Source organism: Ambystoma mexicanum, chromosome 8, assembly GCF_040938575.1.
Source record: "Ambystoma mexicanum isolate Mex_15411 chromosome 8, UKY_AmexF1_1, whole genome shotgun sequence".
In the NCBI taxonomy this organism is placed as follows: domain Eukaryota; kingdom Metazoa; phylum Chordata; class Amphibia; order Caudata; family Ambystomatidae; genus Ambystoma; species Ambystoma mexicanum.
In genome coordinates, this window is record NC_090929.1 from 489,359,581 (window position 1) to 489,381,598 (window position 22,018).

At 42.4% G+C, this 22,018-nt stretch overlaps 1 protein-coding gene across 1 annotated transcript in view; it reads left to right on the forward strand.

The window, feature by feature from the left end:
* LOC138472127 (ATPase family AAA domain-containing protein 3-A) overlaps positions 1–22,018 on the forward strand; it is a 672,103-nt gene that overhangs the window by 392,917 nt on the left and 257,168 nt on the right. Inside the window, exon 11 of the mRNA XM_069610129.1 lies at positions 12,089–12,213. Within this exon, the coding sequence (XP_069466230.1) occupies positions 12,089–12,213 (125 nt within the window). The remainder of the gene's footprint in view (positions 1–12,088; positions 12,214–22,018) is intronic.

Sequence of the window (22,018 nt, forward strand, 5' to 3'; positions counted from 1 at the left end):
CCAGCAGATGCCATCTTGAAACCATTGCTTTTGGCTGGAGGGCTCAAAGGACCTGCAGCCTGACTGGACAGATGGGGAAGAAATCTGTCCTATGAAAGCCAAGCAATCGCCTCCCAGGCTTATAATGCTAGCATGGTTCCTCCTTATAGCTGTCCGAACTACTTCATCAATGTTCGCAGTCACAGGATTCATTAGGGCATTGAATCTGGATATCAATCACTGCTGAAACTTCTATCCCTCTTCTAAACAAGTTGCTATGCCTGTTGGATTCTGCTATTCTGTTATGACCGTTATGATTGTTTACCTCTTGGTTATTTTGTTCTTTTTTGGGTAGAAGTGTGGGGTGGATGAAATATGTACTTAATACTATGAGGAATATGGGTTGCCAGTGAATTCGTCGAAAAAAATTGGTCGACCAGACAAATGGTCGAATCAAATTGGTCGAAAACCATTTCGTCGAATTTTTTTTTTTTTCTATTTTAACCCTTTTTTTTTTTTTTTTTTTTTGGGGGGTCCCCCCCCAACCCCCTTTTTTTCTCTAAAAACCCATTTTTTAACAAAACGAAAACCCAAAAATAAATATATAAATAAAAAAAAATTTCGACGAAATGGTTTTCGACCAAATTGCGTCGACCAAATTGCAGTCGACCAGTTTTTTTTCGACGAGTTGACTGGACACCGGAATATGTACAATTTTAAAGGCTTTAAATTATTTATTTTATGTATGATGTGTATATGTATAAATGTTTGAGTTAATTTAAATTTGATCTTTGTTTCAACCATATAATTAAATAAAAACATTTAAAAACAATGCTAGCAACCCCCAGTAGGCAGTTCCAGGATTCATGAAACGGAGCTGAGTGACATGGCCTGCAACAGGTCAAGACTTTTGAACTCTGGACCACTGTTCTAACAAGTAAATCATTTTTGATACCTATGAATTTGCATTTCACATGTTTTATTCTTGTTTAACCCTCGCCCTCTTAAGGAGAAGAATCCCAATTTAGTTTTCCTTACCTCAGCCCCTGCTTTTTTATAAGGCTTTTATTTGAAACCTAAAGGAGTCGGTCAACTGCTGATCCTTGGTTCGCAATATACTAAAATACCCATCCTTGACAAAAACATGAGCAAGCACTATGCATATTCTAAAGGCCCCTTTGTAAGTGCTGCCTAAGCAGCACAACTCGATGACGTATAGGTGTCCTGACAATGCCTGTTTTCTGCCTGGCGGCCATCCTGGCATGGGAGCGGTAGTTATGGCTTCCGCCAGACACTGTTCCTTTTAATCTTGTCTTACAATTAACAGCCTCACCAGACAAGGAGGGCATAAAGTTGGCGACTGTGGGCAGGAATGTTTCTGTCATGGCATCACTGACCATCTGTACGGTTACCAGTCATTTGGTCGAAAACCAAATGGTCGAATGACCATTTGATCGAAGTAAAATGGTTGAAAAAAAGGTCGAATTTTTTTATTTTTATTTTATGGGGCGGTTCCCCCTCCCCAACCCCCCATTTTCTTTATTAAAAAATATTTTTAAAGCAACCAAAACTAAAAAAAAATATATAAATAAATTCGACCTTTTTTTTTTTCAACCATTTTGATTCGATCAAATGGTCATTCGACCATTTATTTTCGACCAAATGAACGGACACCCCATCTGTACTGCCAATTGGTTACTCCTCCCACCCATGAGTAGCTACTGATGTGAGCATAACCTTTAGGTGGAATAACAGGAGATGGGCTACTCACTCTATATGTTTACCGGAGTTCTTTTTTGGGATCATGGACTAGGCCTAAAGGACTTTGGACTACCTGTTTGTATCTTTTGTAATGGTAGTGCCCCCACATGGATCCATAATGAGGGGCATTATCCCATATTCTCCAGCTGTAATGGAAAGATTAAGTAGACCTCGAAATACAGGTATAAATTCATGCAATTTTAGTCAAGCGCACTCCAATCCACTCAAAGCATATTTAAACCACTCTCAAGCTGCACCTTTATCTAGATAAATAAGGAATACCCCTGCTTATGGTGCCGTAACCAGGTATTCGAACACAATCCCATTTTGAATATGATGCAGTTCTTAAATAACTTTCTGGAATATAATTAATAAAAACATGCTGTAATTATTAATTCCATCTTTGACTGAAGTTATTTCAAGGTGAGTGAATGCAAAAACAGTGTGCACAAACCTTTTGAATGCTGTTGATGTATCTTTCATATTGGTCACACAGACTATGGCGAGTTTGTGTGACTAATTAGAGTACAGCTATCTGCAATGACAAATGGGGTTCCGCTGGGGATTAGCAAGCTTGAATGTGTAAAAACGGGTTTGTAGAAGATATGGAGGACTACATCCTTATTTGGTGTCTTTTGTAACAATAGCATAAGGTTACCATACATGCTGACAATGTTATTATGTTACTTAGCAAAATTATTACCTCACTCCCTTTATAGTGTAAGAAGAACTGACAATTTTGTGCATCTCCATTTTCCCCATATCCCCAGGACCAATCTGACTGCCATGTGGTTTTGGTTCCCATCGACTAATTAGGCCCTTAAGCATAGTTTCCTGTATTCCTGGTGATCGAATGAGTGGAATATTTGCGCATTCATATAATTCCCTTGACTGACTCCTTATCCCAGCATCCCTAAACTGGCAGTCCTGTGAAGAAGTATTAACAGGTTGGGATCTTCAGCAGATTTCATCGTTTTTGAGAATAGCTATACATTAATATGGGCAGTAAAATAATTTTAATGGCACATTTCGTGATATCCCCCTTAAAATATCTACCCAAAGCGTCTTCAGGGAAAGATACTGGCCTTTACCTCGGGGAGTTAAATGTAGTCACAATCTGGTAAATATTGCCCAACCAAAATGTTGATATTGTTATACAACTGGTCAGGTTGAGTCATTAAAGAACGTAATGGCATAATCTGCCAAATTGAGTGTACAGCTTATCTTAGTTTAGTTTATTATTTGATAATGCGCTCCAAACCCAGGGGTAGCCGGGCGCAGCAGTTACAAGTATACTTGAGCTTGGTTACATACAATAATACATAAGGAAAGTATAGTACAAGTGTTGTTAACGATTAGCAAGCAGGTAAGAAGGTACAGGCCGAGAGGCACTCTTATGCAACAAAGGAGTCGGATCAGGGATCAGGAATATCATATCAGTTATTCGCAGTGGTTAGTCAGTGGTAGGTCCAGGGAAGGAGATATTGTATTTCAGACCTCTGTTCTTACATAGCAAAGATTTAGATATAGATGCTTTTTGGTCTCTAATATTTACAACTGACAAAATCTGTGTGAGTCGCTGTAATTAACTTTTTGGAAGCGTTGAATTGGAACTACGAGGAGTTGAAAGTCCCAGTAAGTGTTTAATTGGCTCTTATATTGAGAGTATGAATTAGGCGGAGAAAAAAAGAATCTCTCAGTCAACTCTTGCTGAAATTTTGAGGGGTGATGCCACCAGCTAGCGCTCAATCAGTTTTTTTCTTTTTTTTGGGAGCCAAAATTGAGAGAAAAGAAAAAATTTATTTTTTGAAATGTTTCATTTTTCTGTCTGATTTAAAATTGTGTAGTCAAGACAATTTAATTGGTCTCAAATGAATTTTTTTTTCTTCAATTAAACACATTTTTAGCATACCGAAATAATAACATTGTAAATAGGCAAATATATTTAATAGATGAAATATCTGGCTGCCAACAGGCATTGTTGTGATGTCAGACAATGTCATTTTGTTTCTCTTCTTGTTTTCTTCGTCTTTGATAATTTATAAAATGTTTAATTTGTGTAACTTTGTAAAATTTTTATCAAAATGTATTGAACAGTTATCCGCTATATCAATAAAAAAAATAAAAATGGGTACGGTTTTGGTGGGGATTGAGCATCCCACACATTTGGAAATACTTTTTGGCTACTCAGATAAGACCTCTCTTTGATTGGAAACATCCCTCAGGGTTGAAATTGTAGCACAATTTAGAACAATCTGCTACATCCCTGCCATTGTCTAATTTGTGCTTCTTGTACTAAAAGGAGAGGCACTCCATGGTAACTTGTTGTGGGTGACTAAATGCTGCCTGGTTCACTGAGATGAGGGTTTGAAGAAAATGTGCCTCAGTGAACGGCTCGCTTGTCTCCAGTCTTCCTGGCACATGATTTTTCTCCTGGCCTGGCAAGAGGATCATTCTCAGCGTTGGAATGTCAAGGGACACTCATTCTACAACAGCTGTATTTGAGTGTAAACCAGGGTCCATCAAATAGTGTGAAACTAAATTTGTGTTTGATGAAAGGGAGCGCTTTGTGTACACATGTTTGACACTGGTAGTGCATACAGAGTCTGTTATTGTAGGGACACACTCACCCAAAAGCCTGGAAGTCATTCTGAATGTAAGCCTTAATGGAGGTAGACTCTCCGTCCAGCGAGCATCCATAAATGTCCTGTTTTTCAGGGGAATTGGGCATGACCATAGAAGGTTAAGATTGGATGCTTAATTGGGAGAGAGCTGAAAAGTAATCTAAATGTGTAATAGTTAAGGAATTTGTATAGAAAATCTGTTTGAGTTGATATGTCTGCTCTAAGGAATAGATGTAATTTACCTATCCCCCTACTCTGCAGAGGATGTGTAAGGGTGGCACATACCAGGCATATATGGAGGAGTTGTCTCCTGATACAGATGTTCTGATAAGAAATTCTGTCACATATCCAAGACATCTGACTCTCTGGTGATCGTGCTGGGCAACTCTGAGCAGAAAAGAGGATGCACCTTAACAGCCACAGAGCCTTACTTATCACACACCTATTACAGGCAGCAAGTTTGGATTGCCTAGCATTGGAAAACCATACAGACCAGTAATGCCCTGATTGTTGGTTAGAATTTGGGAACTGTCAGTGGATAAGTTATCTGCACTAGTATCCAATAGATGGCACCCTATATTTCAATACGTGGTCCCTTTTTATTGAATTGGTTCGAGATCGAGAGCAGTACTATCACAGAACCCTACAGTTAAAAGATTTTTTCACTGTTAAAATACCTTTTAAGAGGATAAAAATGGTAACATTCTCTGCTAGTTTAGTGGCAGGGAAATTAATCTGCAAAAGGGTAGTAACATTTGGGACTCTTGTGCCATTCCAGCTGTAGACAGTATTTGTTCTTTTCATTTGAATTCCTGTAATGTCTTTGTATTGTTCTATACTGCGTACTGTTTTCAATATTTTTCTTCCTGTGTTATAGATGTTTATTATTGTAAAAGTAAATAGATTCCCTAGTAACTTAGGGTGACCTAAAGTTACTTAAATTATGCAAATTAACAAGGGGGGGGGGGGTCCTGGGTGTCCCTCTGCCAGACATTAGTCCTGGTTACGAGAGCCTTAACCAGATTCTTTAGCTCACTATCTTTCACAGAGGAGAAACCCTAAGTTACTAGGGGAATCTAGACGTGGAGCCCTTGCTCACTATTCTTACAGAGGCACAGCTCCACCCTACTGATGAGGTCCAACCATACTGAAACACGTGTCTGGGGTTGCTGTTGGTACTCTTGTTCAGAGGAGAATTGCCTAGCATTTCGGTGCTGGACTGCCCCATGGCAGGACAAAGACTGATATGTTTAGGATATTTCTCCTCTGTAAGATAGTGAGCTAAAAACTCTGGGTATGGCTCTCGCAACCAGGACTAATGTTTGGCAGGGAGACACCCAGGACCCCCTTTGTAATTTGCATATCTCTAGATAGGTCATGGTGGACGGCGCTTCACTGCATAATCCAAACAAACATTTGCTGAAATTAACCAATTTATTCCTACATGCATACACCCTAAAGCAACAAAGGACTATCATCAACAAGGGTAGCTACTGATGGTTGGGGATGACTTAAACTTCACTTGAGCTGGATGAAGGCTTTGCTGTAAGCCTTCAGCGTGATTAACCTTTGGCGATGTTTACATGTTGTGAAAAGCGATTACAATTTGTGTCTCCCAGGTGCAATTGTCTCAATAAATCCATAACGGTTTGAAGTAAATGGCCTTTTGCTGAGCAATAAAATAATGAATCACCATGTCTAACTGCCCCAGAAATGGTCAAACTTTAATTGAAGAATTAAAAGGACTAGCATTAATAAGATCTCTATCCATGGAGAAATAATTGGCTCCAACTCTATTGGTTTTTTTATTGGACTACAACACAGATTTTTCTGGGATTGTATCCATATTATACCAACTAATGTATAATATGTCTAAGGTTTTCCAATCCAAAGCCATCCTGCCAAACAACTCTAATTCAAGAGCGTGGTTCAATAAAGATTGTAGAGTAATAAAACTACTTTCAGTTTTGAAAAAACCGACCCCATAAAAAGTGGAGGTGGGTATAGGCTGTTGCCCATCACAAAGCTGGATTAGACAATCAGCCTGGTTGGAGTGTTTGGAGATTTTCTATATATATTATTTCAAAAAGTTCTTCGATTTTCTAACCAATTGTCCTTTATATAAACTGAAATAGGCTGGAACTGAAAATAATGCCCAAGATCAGACATTCGTTGATCGTTTCTCAGTACTTTATAAGAACTTGGATTCTACAATTGATGTTGAGTCACTAAAAGTGGCTACTTTGAGAGGAAAGCCAACTTTGATAAATAAGGGTCAGTTCACCACATTTTGAATGCTCTCTACAAGATGTACTGGACTCCATTATGACGCAGGCTCAGAATCTTTCTCCTGGTCCGAATGGAATCACAGAAGACCTCTTCAAAGACATACCCGAATTTTGGGCTTCCATATTTACCATTATATTCAACACACTCATTAAACTGGCAGGATTCCGGAGTCCTGGGAACTGCCAGTAATAATTTCAATATTTTTTTTAAAAAGTAAATAATTCATTTCTTATGAAGCTCTACACACCCCTAGGTCTCGGAGCGCTCAAATAACAGAAGACATTAAAGGAAATCATTTGCCATTCAGGCATTTCTCCCTTCTGCATACCACCTTTTATAATTCTTGAAATTGTACTTTTTAAGAAACTTGAGTATTGGGTAGAGGAAAAAATATGTTGGCAGATGTACAGTTGGGCTTCCGTCTTGGACAAGGGTCTAGTGACCAAGCCCTTAATCTCTACGTGGTATAGTTGCATATGGTTTGTATATAGAGAGCCAATTATTTGGCTTTTATGGATCTGAGCACAGCATTTGATAAAGTGAATAGATCAAAATCGTGGCTGTTGTTCAGGTCATTGACTTGCCCAAATGACATTGTAAACATCCAGACTTGTATTCATTGGGGCAACAACGATTGAGTCAGAAGTGGAGATCCTGGGCATTGCGCTTCATATTTTACGATTACCTCAGGAGTATGTCAAGGGTGCGTGTTGGCACCACTATTTTCTATATCTATTAATGGTTTGTGATTTTCTTGTAAAAAAGTGGTGCGGATGTCCCTAGGATTGGAAACATATCTGGGCCTGTGTTGGCCTATGCAGATGATACTGTGCCCATCGCCCGTAAAATGAAAATGTGCAAATCACCACCACTGAGCATGATTTGGAGGTTTACATGATGAAAAGTAAATCGTTAGCAACATATGGTGCAACCTTATGGGGTTTTTCCAATGTTTCCTCCCTGCAAACGGTAGACAATGACTTTAAAAAAAAAAAGAAATTGTTGGTTCACCCAATATCCACTCCCAACTATGCTTGACACTTAAAGTTGGGTATGCGTTATCTGGAGAATATGTTCCTAGAAATGGTCTTTCATTGGGCACATTTTTGGTCAAACCCCAAAGTGATTCTAACATAGTCCATTGTTGGGACCGGGAGGCTAGCTCAGGGGCAGCACATTTGTCTTGGAAGCAAAACCACACAGTTGAATCCTGGTCCCTTGCTTAGACACTGCTCTCCGGTATTAAGCAATACAATTAATTAGTTAAATAAACCAGGTGCTTCGACCAGCCCATGGTTATACCACGTTAAGAAATAATTGATGAAAATGAACACACCTTTTCACTTTTCTACTGCCTGCATCTTAGACCAGCCAATGAAAATGGATCTTGAAACATGTCTGAAGGTGCCTAACAACAATTTGCGGGAGTGTTCAGTTAATGAAACCTGTCAATCATAGATATATTCTATTTGCAATTAACAAAATTCAGGATTAGTTCATATGCAGTGATCAGTTAAATGATCGATTTTTAATCACGGGGGCACATTTTATTTGTATTCCCCTCAGCACTGTCACTGCACAATGGGTGGGCAGTGACTTGAAACAAAACTGTATTGTCAGGCTCTATGCAATGATTTATTGCATTTTATCTTTTTTTGCACAGCTTACTCCTGTTGGAGTAAGAGCAATTTTAACTGTTTGGAGAGGGGCAGGTTTATGACAACGTTGCCCAGTCCTGTGTTATTTATTAGAGGCCGATTCACCGCCAATGGGCTTGTCATTACTGTTGGATCTTCGCCAGGTATTAAAAATAAGTATTTTAATTGACTACTCTGTATTTGTGTCGTTTTTTTTATTCTGATTGCGTATTTTGTATTCCCTACTTTTCTGAAATGTTAGTGTTTAATGGCATTTTTTCCTAAATGAGCTTAGTGATTTTCTCATTTCATCTAAACTGCTGGGAGATATGGTTGCATCATTGACGGGAGGAATGATTATATTGGATAATGTGGAGTTTGTTTTGGATATTTCCCTTGCTGGGTTCCTGGAAAAACATGGAGTCTAGTTCCCACTTAACTAAGAGAGGAGTTTTGATTGGCATTTAACGTCTTCTGTGGAATTATACATTGGTGAGAACAAGGATTCAGTTGAGGACTTCTTTACCCGTTAGGATGCACTAAAGACTGCAGATCATGGGACAATCTTAACATATTCCTCTAGTAGGACTGGGTTTAGAGACTGAATTTTCTGATGTCAGAAGAGGCCCTACAAATGACAAGAGCATATGCTGGTTTCAGCACTGATGACCACCTCTGTGCCCTTTGAACCTTGAGGCATACTCATGATTTCCTAATCGTGCATGCAGCATGCAGGAAAGGCAGTATTTTTGAGAACATATGGGGCGAGGGTTAAGGGGAGATGGAGACTTTTGGCATATAGGCATAAGAAAATAGAGTTGAGGCGAGTCCCATCAATCTGATTAGATGATGGGGAACCTTGGTTAAGAAAACCTTTAGTCTGTTTTTGAGCAGATAGGAGTCCCTTGATTGGGTTGAAAATATCCCATGTGCTCTCAAGAAATGTGGCTTTGCTTCCAACTAAAATTGTTTGGGGATCTTTATAACGGTGCATCCACTAAGATCCCTGTTAATAGCTTTGTGTCCGAATCCTTCTTTTGTCAATGGGGAATGAGACTGGATTGCCCTATCAGACACTACCCTTTCAATCTGACTGTGAAGCTTCTAGCATCAGTGATTGGAAACCTGTGGGTAATTTCTGGGATCTGTGTTCTCACTTTAGAATCCAAAGTCCATCATGCCGATGACTTGCTTCTCCTTTTGTCAGACCCTGAGGTGTGATGAGATCTGTTAACCTTCTTTGAAGCATTTGGGGATCTCTACTTCAAGGTTGCCTTCTCAAAGCCTTTTGTCCTCCTGATCACCAGCACTTGCCATAGGGGGATGTTTTCCAGGGGGGCTATTAGTTGGGAAAATTATGGGACAAGATAAGGTACCAATCTCACACTACGGGGGAAAGATAGTCAACATATGTGGGTGTGCCTCAGTGTTTGGAGGTTTGGCTGGCCAGTCCTGATTAACTGCCCGCCAACACTTGAAGGCTGCACACCTATGATATGTAGCGCTGGCTTAGACAGCCTCTGAGTATGCTCTGATCCTTTGGAACTTACTTTGAAGACTAATTAAGTCCATTGTGTGGTCATAGTGTTTGTGCCCCTCATTCTTTATTCCTTTATGCCTGCTTACTCTGGTCTGGGTGGAATTCCTTGCTGGGATCTTACTTTACTTCCCTCCATTCTTCATTGCTGGAATGTCGGGTGGTCTTTTGCTTGAACCCCCAAACCTGCAGCTCACGATTTCCTGTGAATTAATACTGGCCCCAGTGTTCTAAAGCGGGTGTGCCTCTTTTCTGTGAGTGGGTCTGGAACTCAGCTACTGCTGTTCTGCCTCTGCTCCCTGATTGTGGGACCATGCCTGCGTGGACAATTATTTCTCTCCAATAACCACCCGCGACTCTTGCTGGATCCACCTCGCCTGCACTGTCGCTTCTGTGGTTCCCTCCTTGCTGTAGGTTGTTTTACTAGGTCGCCTCTTCTTCGTTCAGCCATCATCCAGGCTTTGGTAGCCTTATAGACACACTCCATATTGACCCCCAAATACCACTCGCCGGATCTGAAATTGAACTATGCACCGATTCTCCATGGGCCATTTCCACTGCAGCCAGTTCCGTGAGATAGCATCCCAACATCCAAAGACCTCGACCCAATCGCTGGTCCCATCCCATAGGGTCCCCTGCCTCTGCAGCCCTCAGTCTCTGGTCTTCTGCGTCTCCAACTATGTATGGAACTATTTGGTGGAGGTCACAGAAACCCACTGGTTGGGTGGTTGAAATTTCATCTGCACATTTAGGTCAAAAGTACAATTTACCTAACTTTCCCTATAAATGTGGAAAACCTATTGTGTTAAGCCCGTTTCTTATTGGATTCCTTTCAAAACTTGTATTTATCTGTAACGGTGAACATTGGTTTCCTGGTCCCTCCTGGAAATTTGAGGACCATCTGTATTTTTAGATGTTACTGGTGATTTTCTATTGGTAATAGTGATATATTGCTGCATTTCACTCACAATGTATCTATTGTATCAAAATTGTGTGCAACTACATGTAAATGTTACTATAACGTTTGAGTAAACTGTCCTTTGTAGACACAGTATCGCACTACTCTATATTTATCCTGCACGATTAATTTCCTTTTGGTACACTTTGTTAAAACCATTTGTATGCCTTGTATGATAGTCTATAATGTGCGTAGTGCTCCTGTCTTTACAGAACGTTTTGCAGGGACTTTGGATCATTTGAACCTGTTACTGTTTTTAGTGCATGTTTACCAAGTTGTGATGTTGACTTACCGTAGCATGTACTTGGCTATGTTACCTTTTACAATTCTTAATGAATGATATACATATCTACAGTGTATTATGTATAGTCTATTTTGGGGGGTGTATGTGCACAATTGTACCTTGGTACACGCCATCCCCTCGTATGAGTGTAGCCTGGCTGCTTAGTCACACTACTCCTTGAGAGAATTTGGACTTCAGGTACACCCATTTTCTATTCTACAGGGCTGGTCTTCTAAACACCGCACTAGAGAGGTTTAGGAAAAAACCTGCCTAACCAGTAAAAAAATTATCTGCTTTTTTTTAATGCATTTTACTGCATAGGAGGACCAAAAGAGATATATATATATTTTTGTATGGGCACACATCAGTAAAATGTATCTCATACTTTGTTTTGCTTTCTCTGATTTGCCTTTATCTTTTTGTTCTAATTGATAAAATGTTTTACGACCTCGCTAGAACACACACTAGACCACATATAGTGGATACAAATATTTTGTCTGCATCTCGTGTGGAAATTACATTGGTGGCATGCTATCTCATTGTTCCCCAGAGAGACGGTCTGCTTACCGGATGATGCCTCATTTCAAAGAGTTTTATTTCCTGTTCATCAAATCCTTACCACGTGTTTCTCCACTTCAGGCAAATCAACCTTCCACTCATCCTGCTTTAACCCAAACCATGGTACCCTACATTTTCTTCTCCACCCCTCGGCATCTCTTTTAGGAGACAAATCCCAAAGAGTGCATTCAAATGCCGAAAGTCATGCTGCTTAAGACACAGTAACCAAACCTGTTTGAGATGTGCACGACTGTGCAACATCTCTTGACTTTCTTGGAACCTCTTGGTTGTGTCCTCTCAATCTCCCCCTTTCTCCCACACTTGTTAATTTCACCTAATTTCCTACGGGATTGTCCAGAGGCAGACCACTTGCCTGAGATGGGAACCAGAAAACAGTTGTATTTAAAATAAACTCGGTGAACAGTGGAAGAACACTCATTTGTTTATTCCTTTTTTCCCCAGAAACTAGCCATGCATTCTGGCATGGATTACGCCATAATGACTGGTGGGGATGTCGCCCCCATGGGGCGGGAGGGTGTTACCGCTATGCACAAGGCCTTTGACTGGGCCAACACCAGTAAGCGAGGGTAAGTACATTTCTCTTTCAGCTGGTCCTTTGCATTAAGGGAGTTGCATGTGTTGAAATGTTGTGCCAGATTGTTGCAGAGCTAAGGGATCCATGGTAGTATTGACATTAATTTGGGGCAGTTGTGGGAGTGCTAGAAAGGTTTTTCACAAGCTGCCGCTGGTGTAGGATTCTGTGGGGGCCGTCCTTAGTGGACCTGCAAGATTTGCATAAAGTCTAACCATTCTCACTGGTAATGGTTGAGCCGTAAACTTTAGGCTAATGAGATCATGGGACTGTCGCAAAGTACAGTACACGTAGACCGTGGTTGTCCAGCAATAGATTTTCCTCACCGATATTTGAAAAGAATCAGTATTTAAAAGAGGCATTGAGCTAACAATACTATGTGTAAGTTACAACATATATACAATCAAAACATAGGTGTCCCATTGGGACGCCAATGACACTTTAGATCAAAAGTCAGTTATTAAGTAATACGCGGTTCAAATAAGCTAAAATGAGGTAAAATGATGTTGGAATCAGCCTTATAAAATCATAACGCACAAATATTTTGGTAATAAACTTAAGCAGTCCAACCGTATCCTAAGAACCAATGTTTAATGAGTTCAAGGTAAGTAACCTGTTAAGGATATATGAGAATTTGGAACAGCTACCACAGTTCTCCCATTGGGTTCACAAGGGCTCAAAGCAATTGACAAGTTTGCTTGTGTAGTAACAATTGGTTAAGCAGTACTTAATGTTTTCTGTCAGGTACCACTCCCAGGTTTTTAGGGGGCCCAGACTGGATTCCTATGCCGTGGTTCCTCCACCAAATGTAAGGCAAAGGTAGCTGCCAAAACCTGACTTTACAATCTATTGGATTCAGCGAATAACTGGGTGGCCATAAAGGGTATCCAGCCAAGTTCCTCAAACTCAGACCAAGAAGGTCAACAGCACCGGGGCAGTCTTGGCCATTTGGTTTGCCTGTTCGTATTGTTTGCTGCATGTGAGTCACTGGTGCAGAAGTGGGAATTTTTTATAGCTGGGTCCAGTAGTTGTGATCACAATCTTGCAGTACAACAACCGGGCTGGACCTCAGGCTTTCACAGAAAAAGGACCTCTGTTATAACATCCATGATGAAGTAAGTCCCCAATGATGCACAGGCAAAGATCCGTATGTTTGACCCAGGAAGGTTCTGCCGTCAATGAAGACGGTTGCCGGAGGACTTCAGTTCCAAGAAGGTGAGGAGTAGCGACACACAAGCAGGGCACAGAACCGGTTGTTTGCACTGACTCAAGGAAGTATAAGACCATCTTGACCTCCCCTGGTTGATAGGGAGCACAGCCTTCCTGTCCGTGAATTGGCTTCGGCAGCACTTGTCACAGCAACCGCATCCAGGCATCCCTGTGCAGTCTGTATTACTTTGGATCTTCAGTTTCAGTGGTCAACCACCTGAACTGCTTTATATCTCCTGATATACAGATGACTGGGTGGTTACCTTGGCCCACCTATAAACGGAACTATTCAAACAGAGTGGTTATCCAATCCTGGAGGGCCAGCTCAGCCACAGTTGTGAATTTGGATATGAATGATGGTGTCTAGGACTCCCTGCCCAGTCAAAACGAGTTCCCAGCACAAAGAATCTGCTCCTCCGTTTCCGCCCAGTCCTATAAAGAGAGTGGCCATATATGAGCCTCGCCTACCACTGCATGGGATAAAGGCAGTGAGCCTAAAATGACTGGGATTGAACAGCAAGATTAGCCATTTTGGTGGATGTAGTGATTAGAAATGGACCTCATAAAAAGTGCAAATATACCACTGGCTACAAGCCTTTCTTGGGGCTGCACTGATTAAGGAAAAATGACTTGATGTTTAAAAAAACAAAAAGGGCAGCATACATTTCAACTGCAATACTGTCCATAAGGGATGCAGTAATGTTATACAGTTGCCATAAATGAAGGATTGGGTTCCCTGCACTGGTCTCCTTGAAGACTGACACTGCCCCAAAAACAAATTAAGTTGGAGAGTGAGGTTAAGAAATGCCTCGCTTTCCATAAAAGAAAAATATAGCCTTTTTCAAATTTTCGTAATCTGTTTAAAGGGCAGCTGACCGCATCTACAAAGTCATAGATGATGAAGTCGCATGTATGCAATGTTTTTGCTTGATTTTGTTCCAGCTTTCAGAGTTGGAAGTGTACAGTGTGTTATCATGCATGTGGTATTATTGTTCATGACTGATGTAGGTGGTGCTGAGAGTATCCTTCCAATAAGGGGAGACCTAAATGTATTAAATGTGCAATAACCCCGTACCCCCTCTTATCGGTCCTTGCCTGAAGAATTCCACTGCAGAATCCCATTGACCTTAACGAATACTGTCCCATTGTTAAACACCTGCACTTTTAAGAACGGCACATACAGTGCACTGTGAAAGTGAACTAGGAGTGCAGTTATAGGAGGCTCAGACTGACTGCTGTGTTTGGGCTGTGAATTCTACAATGCTTGTAAAGCTGTGGGAGAGACCCAACATATTGTTTGGAGGACTACCCGTTGTCCCTCCTTTGTTTTTGACAACTATGAGAAAGGAGGAAGAGGAAGCCCTCAAACCAGACTGCGGGGCAAAGCTCCCCCGAATTGCACTGTAAGTGCAGCTATTGCAGTTACTGCAGAGGACAAAGAGGAGCTGGTTGAGTCCTTAGACTGTGTATGGTTACTTGCGCTCTCCGTAGGAAAACTGGTCTCCTATTGGGGGCTGTGAGTAGCATGCACGATATGGTAATGAGTCAGGGGAGTCTCGCATGTCCCAATTGGGGCTAAGAGAAGCATGGATTCAGTAAATCTTTAACTAGTATCTCGCTTGGGGTGTGACTCCAAAAATAACACGTTTATTTCATAGAACTTCTGACAATCTATAAGGATCTTAATGTGAAAAATGTAATTACTCCCCAGCTGTTCATGTGGAGGAGGGGTTCTTACTAGGGGAGGGCTGCTCAAATGAGCTAGAGCTATATCGTCGTCCTACGCACCTAGAAGATTTATCCAAGACTCATCTCTCCTGGCTCTGGCAATCTCACAGGAGTTGGTCTGAATGATCTCACCAACTGTGAATGTTAATTTGCGTGGAGGAAGTGGCACCACAGGCTCAAATGTATATACAGTCTTACCTCCCACGCCAATCGCCATACAGCCATCTAATTTGATGGGGGTGGGGGGAATCTGATTTGTTTAGATCACCTGACTTTGTCCGATCTGGACTTGAGTAAAGCGGCCACAAATATTGAGGATCTGGACTACAGTAAAGCATCTACAAATATTCATGATCCTGTGGGGGTGGTAGGGTGGGGTGGGGAGTATACTCTCAGACCTCCATGGATAAAGCAATGGGGCCCGCCATATCGACATTAAACTTTGTTCTGAACTCACTTGTGCGTCTATACGAAAATATAAATTACGGCATGAGATGTCAAAGCACAGTTAAAAGTATAAATACTAAGATGAGCTTCTTGGAAGGTTTCATCACTGCACAAACCACTAGGATGGGGCATCAGTCCCATTTGCTGGATGAGGGTCATAGCACTAGCCCCAAGTCATTAGTCGCACCGCCCATGTAAACTTTGAGATGGATAAGGTAGAGGAGAATGGGGTGCAAGGTGAACTGGTGGAGCTCATCCTCACTATCGGGAGGCAGTTACCTAAGAGGGAGAATAGACTAATTCGGGAGGAACTCGTCACCCTAAGCCCCTGGTCTCAAGAAGTGAGTGCACCTGGGATAAGTAGTTTGCATGTTCTGTGGAGATCAAAAACAAAAAAATAAATGTTCCAAAGACAAGTACTTTGGCAAGCACAGTGGAACTGGAGATTGCTTCGAAATGAAAAACAAAAAATCAAAAGAACGAAAAGGGCTATAGACATGAAAAATTGTGGCTCAAGAAAATTCCTAATGGCTTTGAGACAACTTTGCTCGGTGCCACTTGAGGATGCAAACTTGGAGTTGTCGTACAATACAAAAAACAAGAGGGAGAAGAGGCTAAAAGAAATGTGGCAAAACACACCAGGCTCTTCTACCAAAGTAGTGGAAGGAGCTATTTTGCCCTATTTAAAAAAAAAAAAAAAAAAAACATACCAACCACTCCATTTATGAGGAGACAGAATTCAGGGGTGTTGCTAGGTCTGGAAAAGATATGGGGCTGCACTAATGTTGCGACTGTCAGGCCTCTGGGATAGCTATCCTTTCAGTTCTAGCCTCTGAGCTTCTACCCGGGGCTACAACCAAAAGACCTGGGCTATAACCCCCTCAGTCCCCCCGCCCCTCCACCCTAGCAATACCTCTGAGACCTTTAAGGAAGATCACGCTGAGATTACCATACTGAACTCCAATAAAAGGGATATCACAGATCTATTGAATGAGGGGCTGGACTTGGCATCAATTCTTAAAGGTCATAAGCCCCTTAAGAGAATGGTGACCTTTACTCATGACCAGCCAGATAAGACTAATCTAAGAGGGCAAACAAAAGCCACGTAGGAGAGCGCAAATATGTATTGGAAGTCCACCTACCAAGAGATCAAGAGGATGTATGTGGCATACTGGGACTTGAATACATTATGAATTCAGATGCCAATATTTAATTGAATAGTACCAATGTTTTAGAGTTGTTCTCGTATAACCTCGCTGTTAAAAATGTATAGTCAAGTGATTTTGCATTAGTGGAGTTTCTGGACCAAAAGAGGATGGATTTTTGCATGTTAAAATGTTTATGAACTACTACTTCCAAAAATGGAAACCATGTTACTGATGGGCTATGACATTTTTAAATACCAAAAGCCTGCCATTATATTTAATGCTGAATGGAAAGCCCCGGGGAGGTTTGGGGTGAGGCGCTGTAAATCGGAGATTGTGCGCTCGCGTTTAGCAGTGGAGAGTGTCAGTCATCAGGGAGGACTAGTCTTTGATCACTAAATGTCAAGCCGCTGATAGACCTGAGGGAGGGATTTGAAGCAGGTCCTCTGCAAATTCTTGGTGGATAGCCTCATAGAACACTAAAGGCATCAACCATCTGTTAAAAGATGGTAAGGGTACAGCTACATGAACTAGATTTCACAATATTAACCTGTAGGAGGCCTGGTTAAGAGAAATGCAGTTTTTGGATGGTTTCTCATTCTTCATTCATCTAGCTACACAGGGCCCAAGGGGACATTTGTATAGTGGCCTCCTCATGGCAGCCAGGTCAGAGTGAATGGTGCAGAATTTGTGGTCTACCCCTCTTTCAGGAATTTTAGTGGGTGCCCTATCGCTTAATAAACACTGTGTGTACCCTGATGGAGTTCTTATTATTAACATATACTGGAACCACTTGGCCCAACTGCAGGTTGATATACTACACTGTGAAGAGAGGCTTCTGGTGGAGTGCTATAGTGGCTTAGGAAGGCCTTTGGAATCTGTTTTTGAAGGGATATTCTCCTTACATTAAGACTAAAACCGTTCCGTCCTCCTAGAAAACTTCCCTTCTTATTGCTATCTTTAAGAAGCGGGACAGACTGTCTTCTTTGAATTACAGTCAGATTGCGCTACTGGGCATGGGCAGTCAAATTGTCTCTGCAGTTTTGTGTTCTCTGAATGCTTGGTCTGCAGAGACAGATGGATCGCTCATCAGGCAGGTATTTGACAGGGACTGGGCACTCGGCTCAATGAATTCCTTTTATTACTCTTACTGAAGGCCAACTGGATAGATAAACGTCCAGTTTATCTATCATTTATAGATCTTTCATCAGCTTTCGACACAGTGAATAGGAATTTATTGTGGGAAAAACTGAAGCGCTGGAGGATCCCGGGACACATTTTGGCAATTCTAATTGCTATTCATATGGTCACGAATGTCGGAGTGTGAGTGGACGGTGAGGGGCACATGTAAGGGCCGGTTAACACTTGTAGGAGGCTGCATCAGGGGCTTGTCCTCTCCCGTGCACTCTTTAATCTGCATTTGGCAGATCTGGAGGACCATCTTCAACTGGCTAGTACATTCCCTCCCTGTCTAGGTAACGTGCTGGACGTTCAGTATCTTGATTATTTGACAATCTGGTTATCCTAGATCAGACCCCTATAGGGCTTGCAGCAAAGTTTAGATGTCCATTACATCTGCATGAAGAATCTGGATTTGTATGTTAATCCCCCAAAATCAATCTGGATTTATTCCAGTAAAAAGAATAAGCTATGTTTTTAGCTGGAAAATGAATGGGAAAGATAATTGATATAGTAGCCCAGTACACCTACTTGGGATTCACTATTTATGTTATGTTATTTTGCATTTATATAGCGCCTTATATACCATTGGTATGGTCTGAAGGCGCTGGTAGGTTGAACGCCCTTGGGAACCGAAGTTCTGGTCAGTAGAGAGAGTCCAAAGGTGCGTGTGTGCACCAGGTATGTGTGCAGCTGGTGCGGAATTCGTGTAGTAGCTGCTTCTTAGCGGTAGGTGTGGTGGTTGAGAGATCAGGAGTATGTGTTCGCTCTGGCAGGATTTATCCAGACCGAGTGTGGCTGCGTTAGGCCTGAGGAGAACGCCTGGCTGGGGGGTGTGAAGCCAGCAGTGTTTACTTAGAGTGATGGGGAGTGAGCGGGAGATGTTCATATGAGAACAGTTATGCTGAATGGTATCATAGTATCTGTTTTCTAGTTGAGCGGTGGTGTAAAGAGAGTAAGCGTGGGGTGTGGTATGATATATGCTCTTTTAAATGATCACTGCATTCCAAAGCATCTTATGTACGTCACGCAATTCTATGCGATCACGTCCGTTCTATGCACTTTTATTCATTTCAGGCGTTTAAGATTGCCCTACACACTCCTGTCTGCTCGACACACTCACGCACTCTAGTCCACCTTGCGTGCTCTAGTCTATCCCTCATTCTCCAGTGTGCCCCACGCATGCACTCCTGTGATAGGGTGGGGTGTTGCTGACTAGAATAACCATAGGCCATCAAGATCACGGGTATCTGAGAGTCTTTCTCATGGGGAGGAGGGGGAACACTGTGACTCCTTCAGTGAAGTCACAACATCTCCCCGGTAGTTGTCTCCTCCCGTGTGATCCTCCCTCATGAAACTGCCCCCAGTGTCAAGATCAGGTAGTGGCTGCCTTCCCCTGGCCACATGGGAGGAGGTCACCACCTGGCTTCATTGGATTAATCATTCACTAGAACATGCTACAGAATCTGGGAGCGAGTTGTTAAATATGGGCTGTATCTTCGATAAAGGGGGGGGACTTTTTGAAAGCTCCCGGTATGTCAAACCTCATGCATCATCTCCGAGGACCATTGCTAAAATGGGGTCTCCTTTGGGACTTGCTACACACACTGGACCAACAATCCAGTTTGCTCCGCCTGGCATTTTGTTAGAGGGTCCTCCTAGAGAGACTCTGCTTCCCCTTTAAACCACCTGTGGCTACCCCTGTCATGACTGCATGGCAGAAACCTGCCTCTGGTCCTTCAGTGGACGTGACCTGGCTAAGAAGCGTACGCTGGCTCCTATCCAGGGATTTCATCTATTTGCCCAATGCCTGAAAGCCTAGTAGTCCAGGACTTCACCCATGCATGGGAGGAGATAACATGGGACAAGTGGGTGTTGTCCACTGCGGCAGGCGGCTATTGTGTCGAGTTGTTAAAAACCATCCTACCACCCGCCATGACAGAGGAAAATGTCAGTAGAAGAAAAACACATACTGTTGGAAGTAGTAAAGGCACTGCTGGAGAAGGACACCATAGAGATCATCCCAGCAAACCATGTAAACGAGGGGATTTATTCAACATACGTACTTCTGCCAAAAAAAGACCTTTACATGCGCCCAGTAGTAGATCTGCGCCCTGCGAACAAATGTCAGACCCCAAAGTTTTTGCATGACCACGAGGTAATCCCACTCCTAAAACAGGTGGACTACATGGCAACATTGGATATGAAAGATGCATACTTTCATATTTCAATGCTCCTTGCGCACAGAAAATAGTTAACTACCAGTTCAAGTTACTCCCCTTCGGCATCGCGTCAGCACAAAGAGTATTCACAAATGTACTCACAGTGGTGGCAGCACACCTGCGCAGAAAGTCCATCCCAGTATACCCTTATCTGGACGACTGGCTAATTACTGGGGAATCACCTCAAATTTGCAATCAAAAGACAATGGACCTTTTCAATCTGGGCTTCTCCATCAACGAAAAGAAATCAAGCCTAGTCCCCAACCAAATAAAACAATTTCTAGGGGCTGTTCGAAAGACAAAGGAGGAGCTGGCTTTCCCCTCAAACGAGAGTGCCAAACATGCTGTTGCAAATACCTCACTCGAAGATCGGTCGCCAGAGAACTGTTCACAAAGCAATGCGCTTGCTCGGGATGATGGCCTCATGCATTCACTTGGTTCCACATGCGCATCTCCGCATGCATCCAATGCAGGAATGGTTAGCAAAACAATGGTGTTCTCAGGCAAGCGGTCAGTGGGATGTTCTAGTGGTTGTTTCACTAACCCTGGTACAGGCTCTTTGCTGGTGGTCCAGGGACAACCTGCGAAAAGGAAATCCCTAGCGCATTCCACCAGCAAAAGCAATCCTAACTACAGACACCTCACTCGCCGGATGAGGTGAGGGGGGCTCACTTCCTCTACCACACAGCCCACGGCCAATGGACACATGCTACAGCTCAGACATATCAACTTCCTTGAACTAGTGCTAGTCCTCAACGCTCTTCAAGCCTTTCAGCAACATCTTACAGGTCAGACAGTGCAGGTCCTCAAAGACAGCACCACTGCCATATTCTACCTAAACCAGCAAGGAGGTACACTCTCTCTGTCCAAGCTATCCCAAAGATAGGGAAGTGGGCACTCAAGCGGATCATGTTCCCAACATCTCAACATGTTCCAGGGGAGCTCAATTCTTTGGCAGATATTCTAAGCAGATGCCCTCTACCAGAAGAACATGAGTGGCAATTCGACAGATGTCCTAGACAGAATATTCTCACAAAGGTGGTAACCCCCCCGTTAAACTTGATTGCCACAAGCCTAAACACACAATGCACAGACTTTGTCTCCAGGGTCGAAGGGGAAGGCCCTGAGGATGAACTGGTCAGGAAAATTAAATTTGCTTGCCCTAACACCCATCCCCGCCCTCCCCACAGACACCACACCTGAGCAAAATAGTGTGCACGATGCACCAGGAACAATTAACTCTAATCCCAGTTGCTCCTATGTGGGCAAGATAACGTTGGTTTCCACATCTGTTCAGACTGGTGATGTGCGACCCAATCAAGCTCCCGTGCTGGTACAAAATATTAACACAACAAAAGGGAGCATCCCTCCACCTGCACTCTCAATCTATAAACATAGAAGCTTGGCTCCTGACATCCTAGAATTTGTCCACTTGAATCTTCCACAAAAGTGTATGGATATCCTAAAAGAGGCACGAAAACCCAACACCATACACTGCTATTTCAATTAGTTGAAAAGGTTTGTGATATGGTGCACGTCACAAACACTAAACCCAACAGAATGTTCCCCCAGCTAACATTCAACACTACATGCTTTACCTACTAGACTCGGGCGAATTATTTAATTCTATCAAAGTGCATCTGGTGGCACTGTCGGCTTACACCACTTCACAGAACAAGGTGTCCTGGTGGAAAGTTCCTGTCATGAAGGCGTTCCTGTCATGAAGGCATTCCTGGAAGGGGTAAAGCGGCTATAAACATTCACCCATAGGAGAGGTGGAATAGCATTTGAAACAGGTGCATAAAAACACTTATATGTTTAGAATATACAAAAATTGTATCCCTCAATCTTATGAACTCCAACCCTAAAA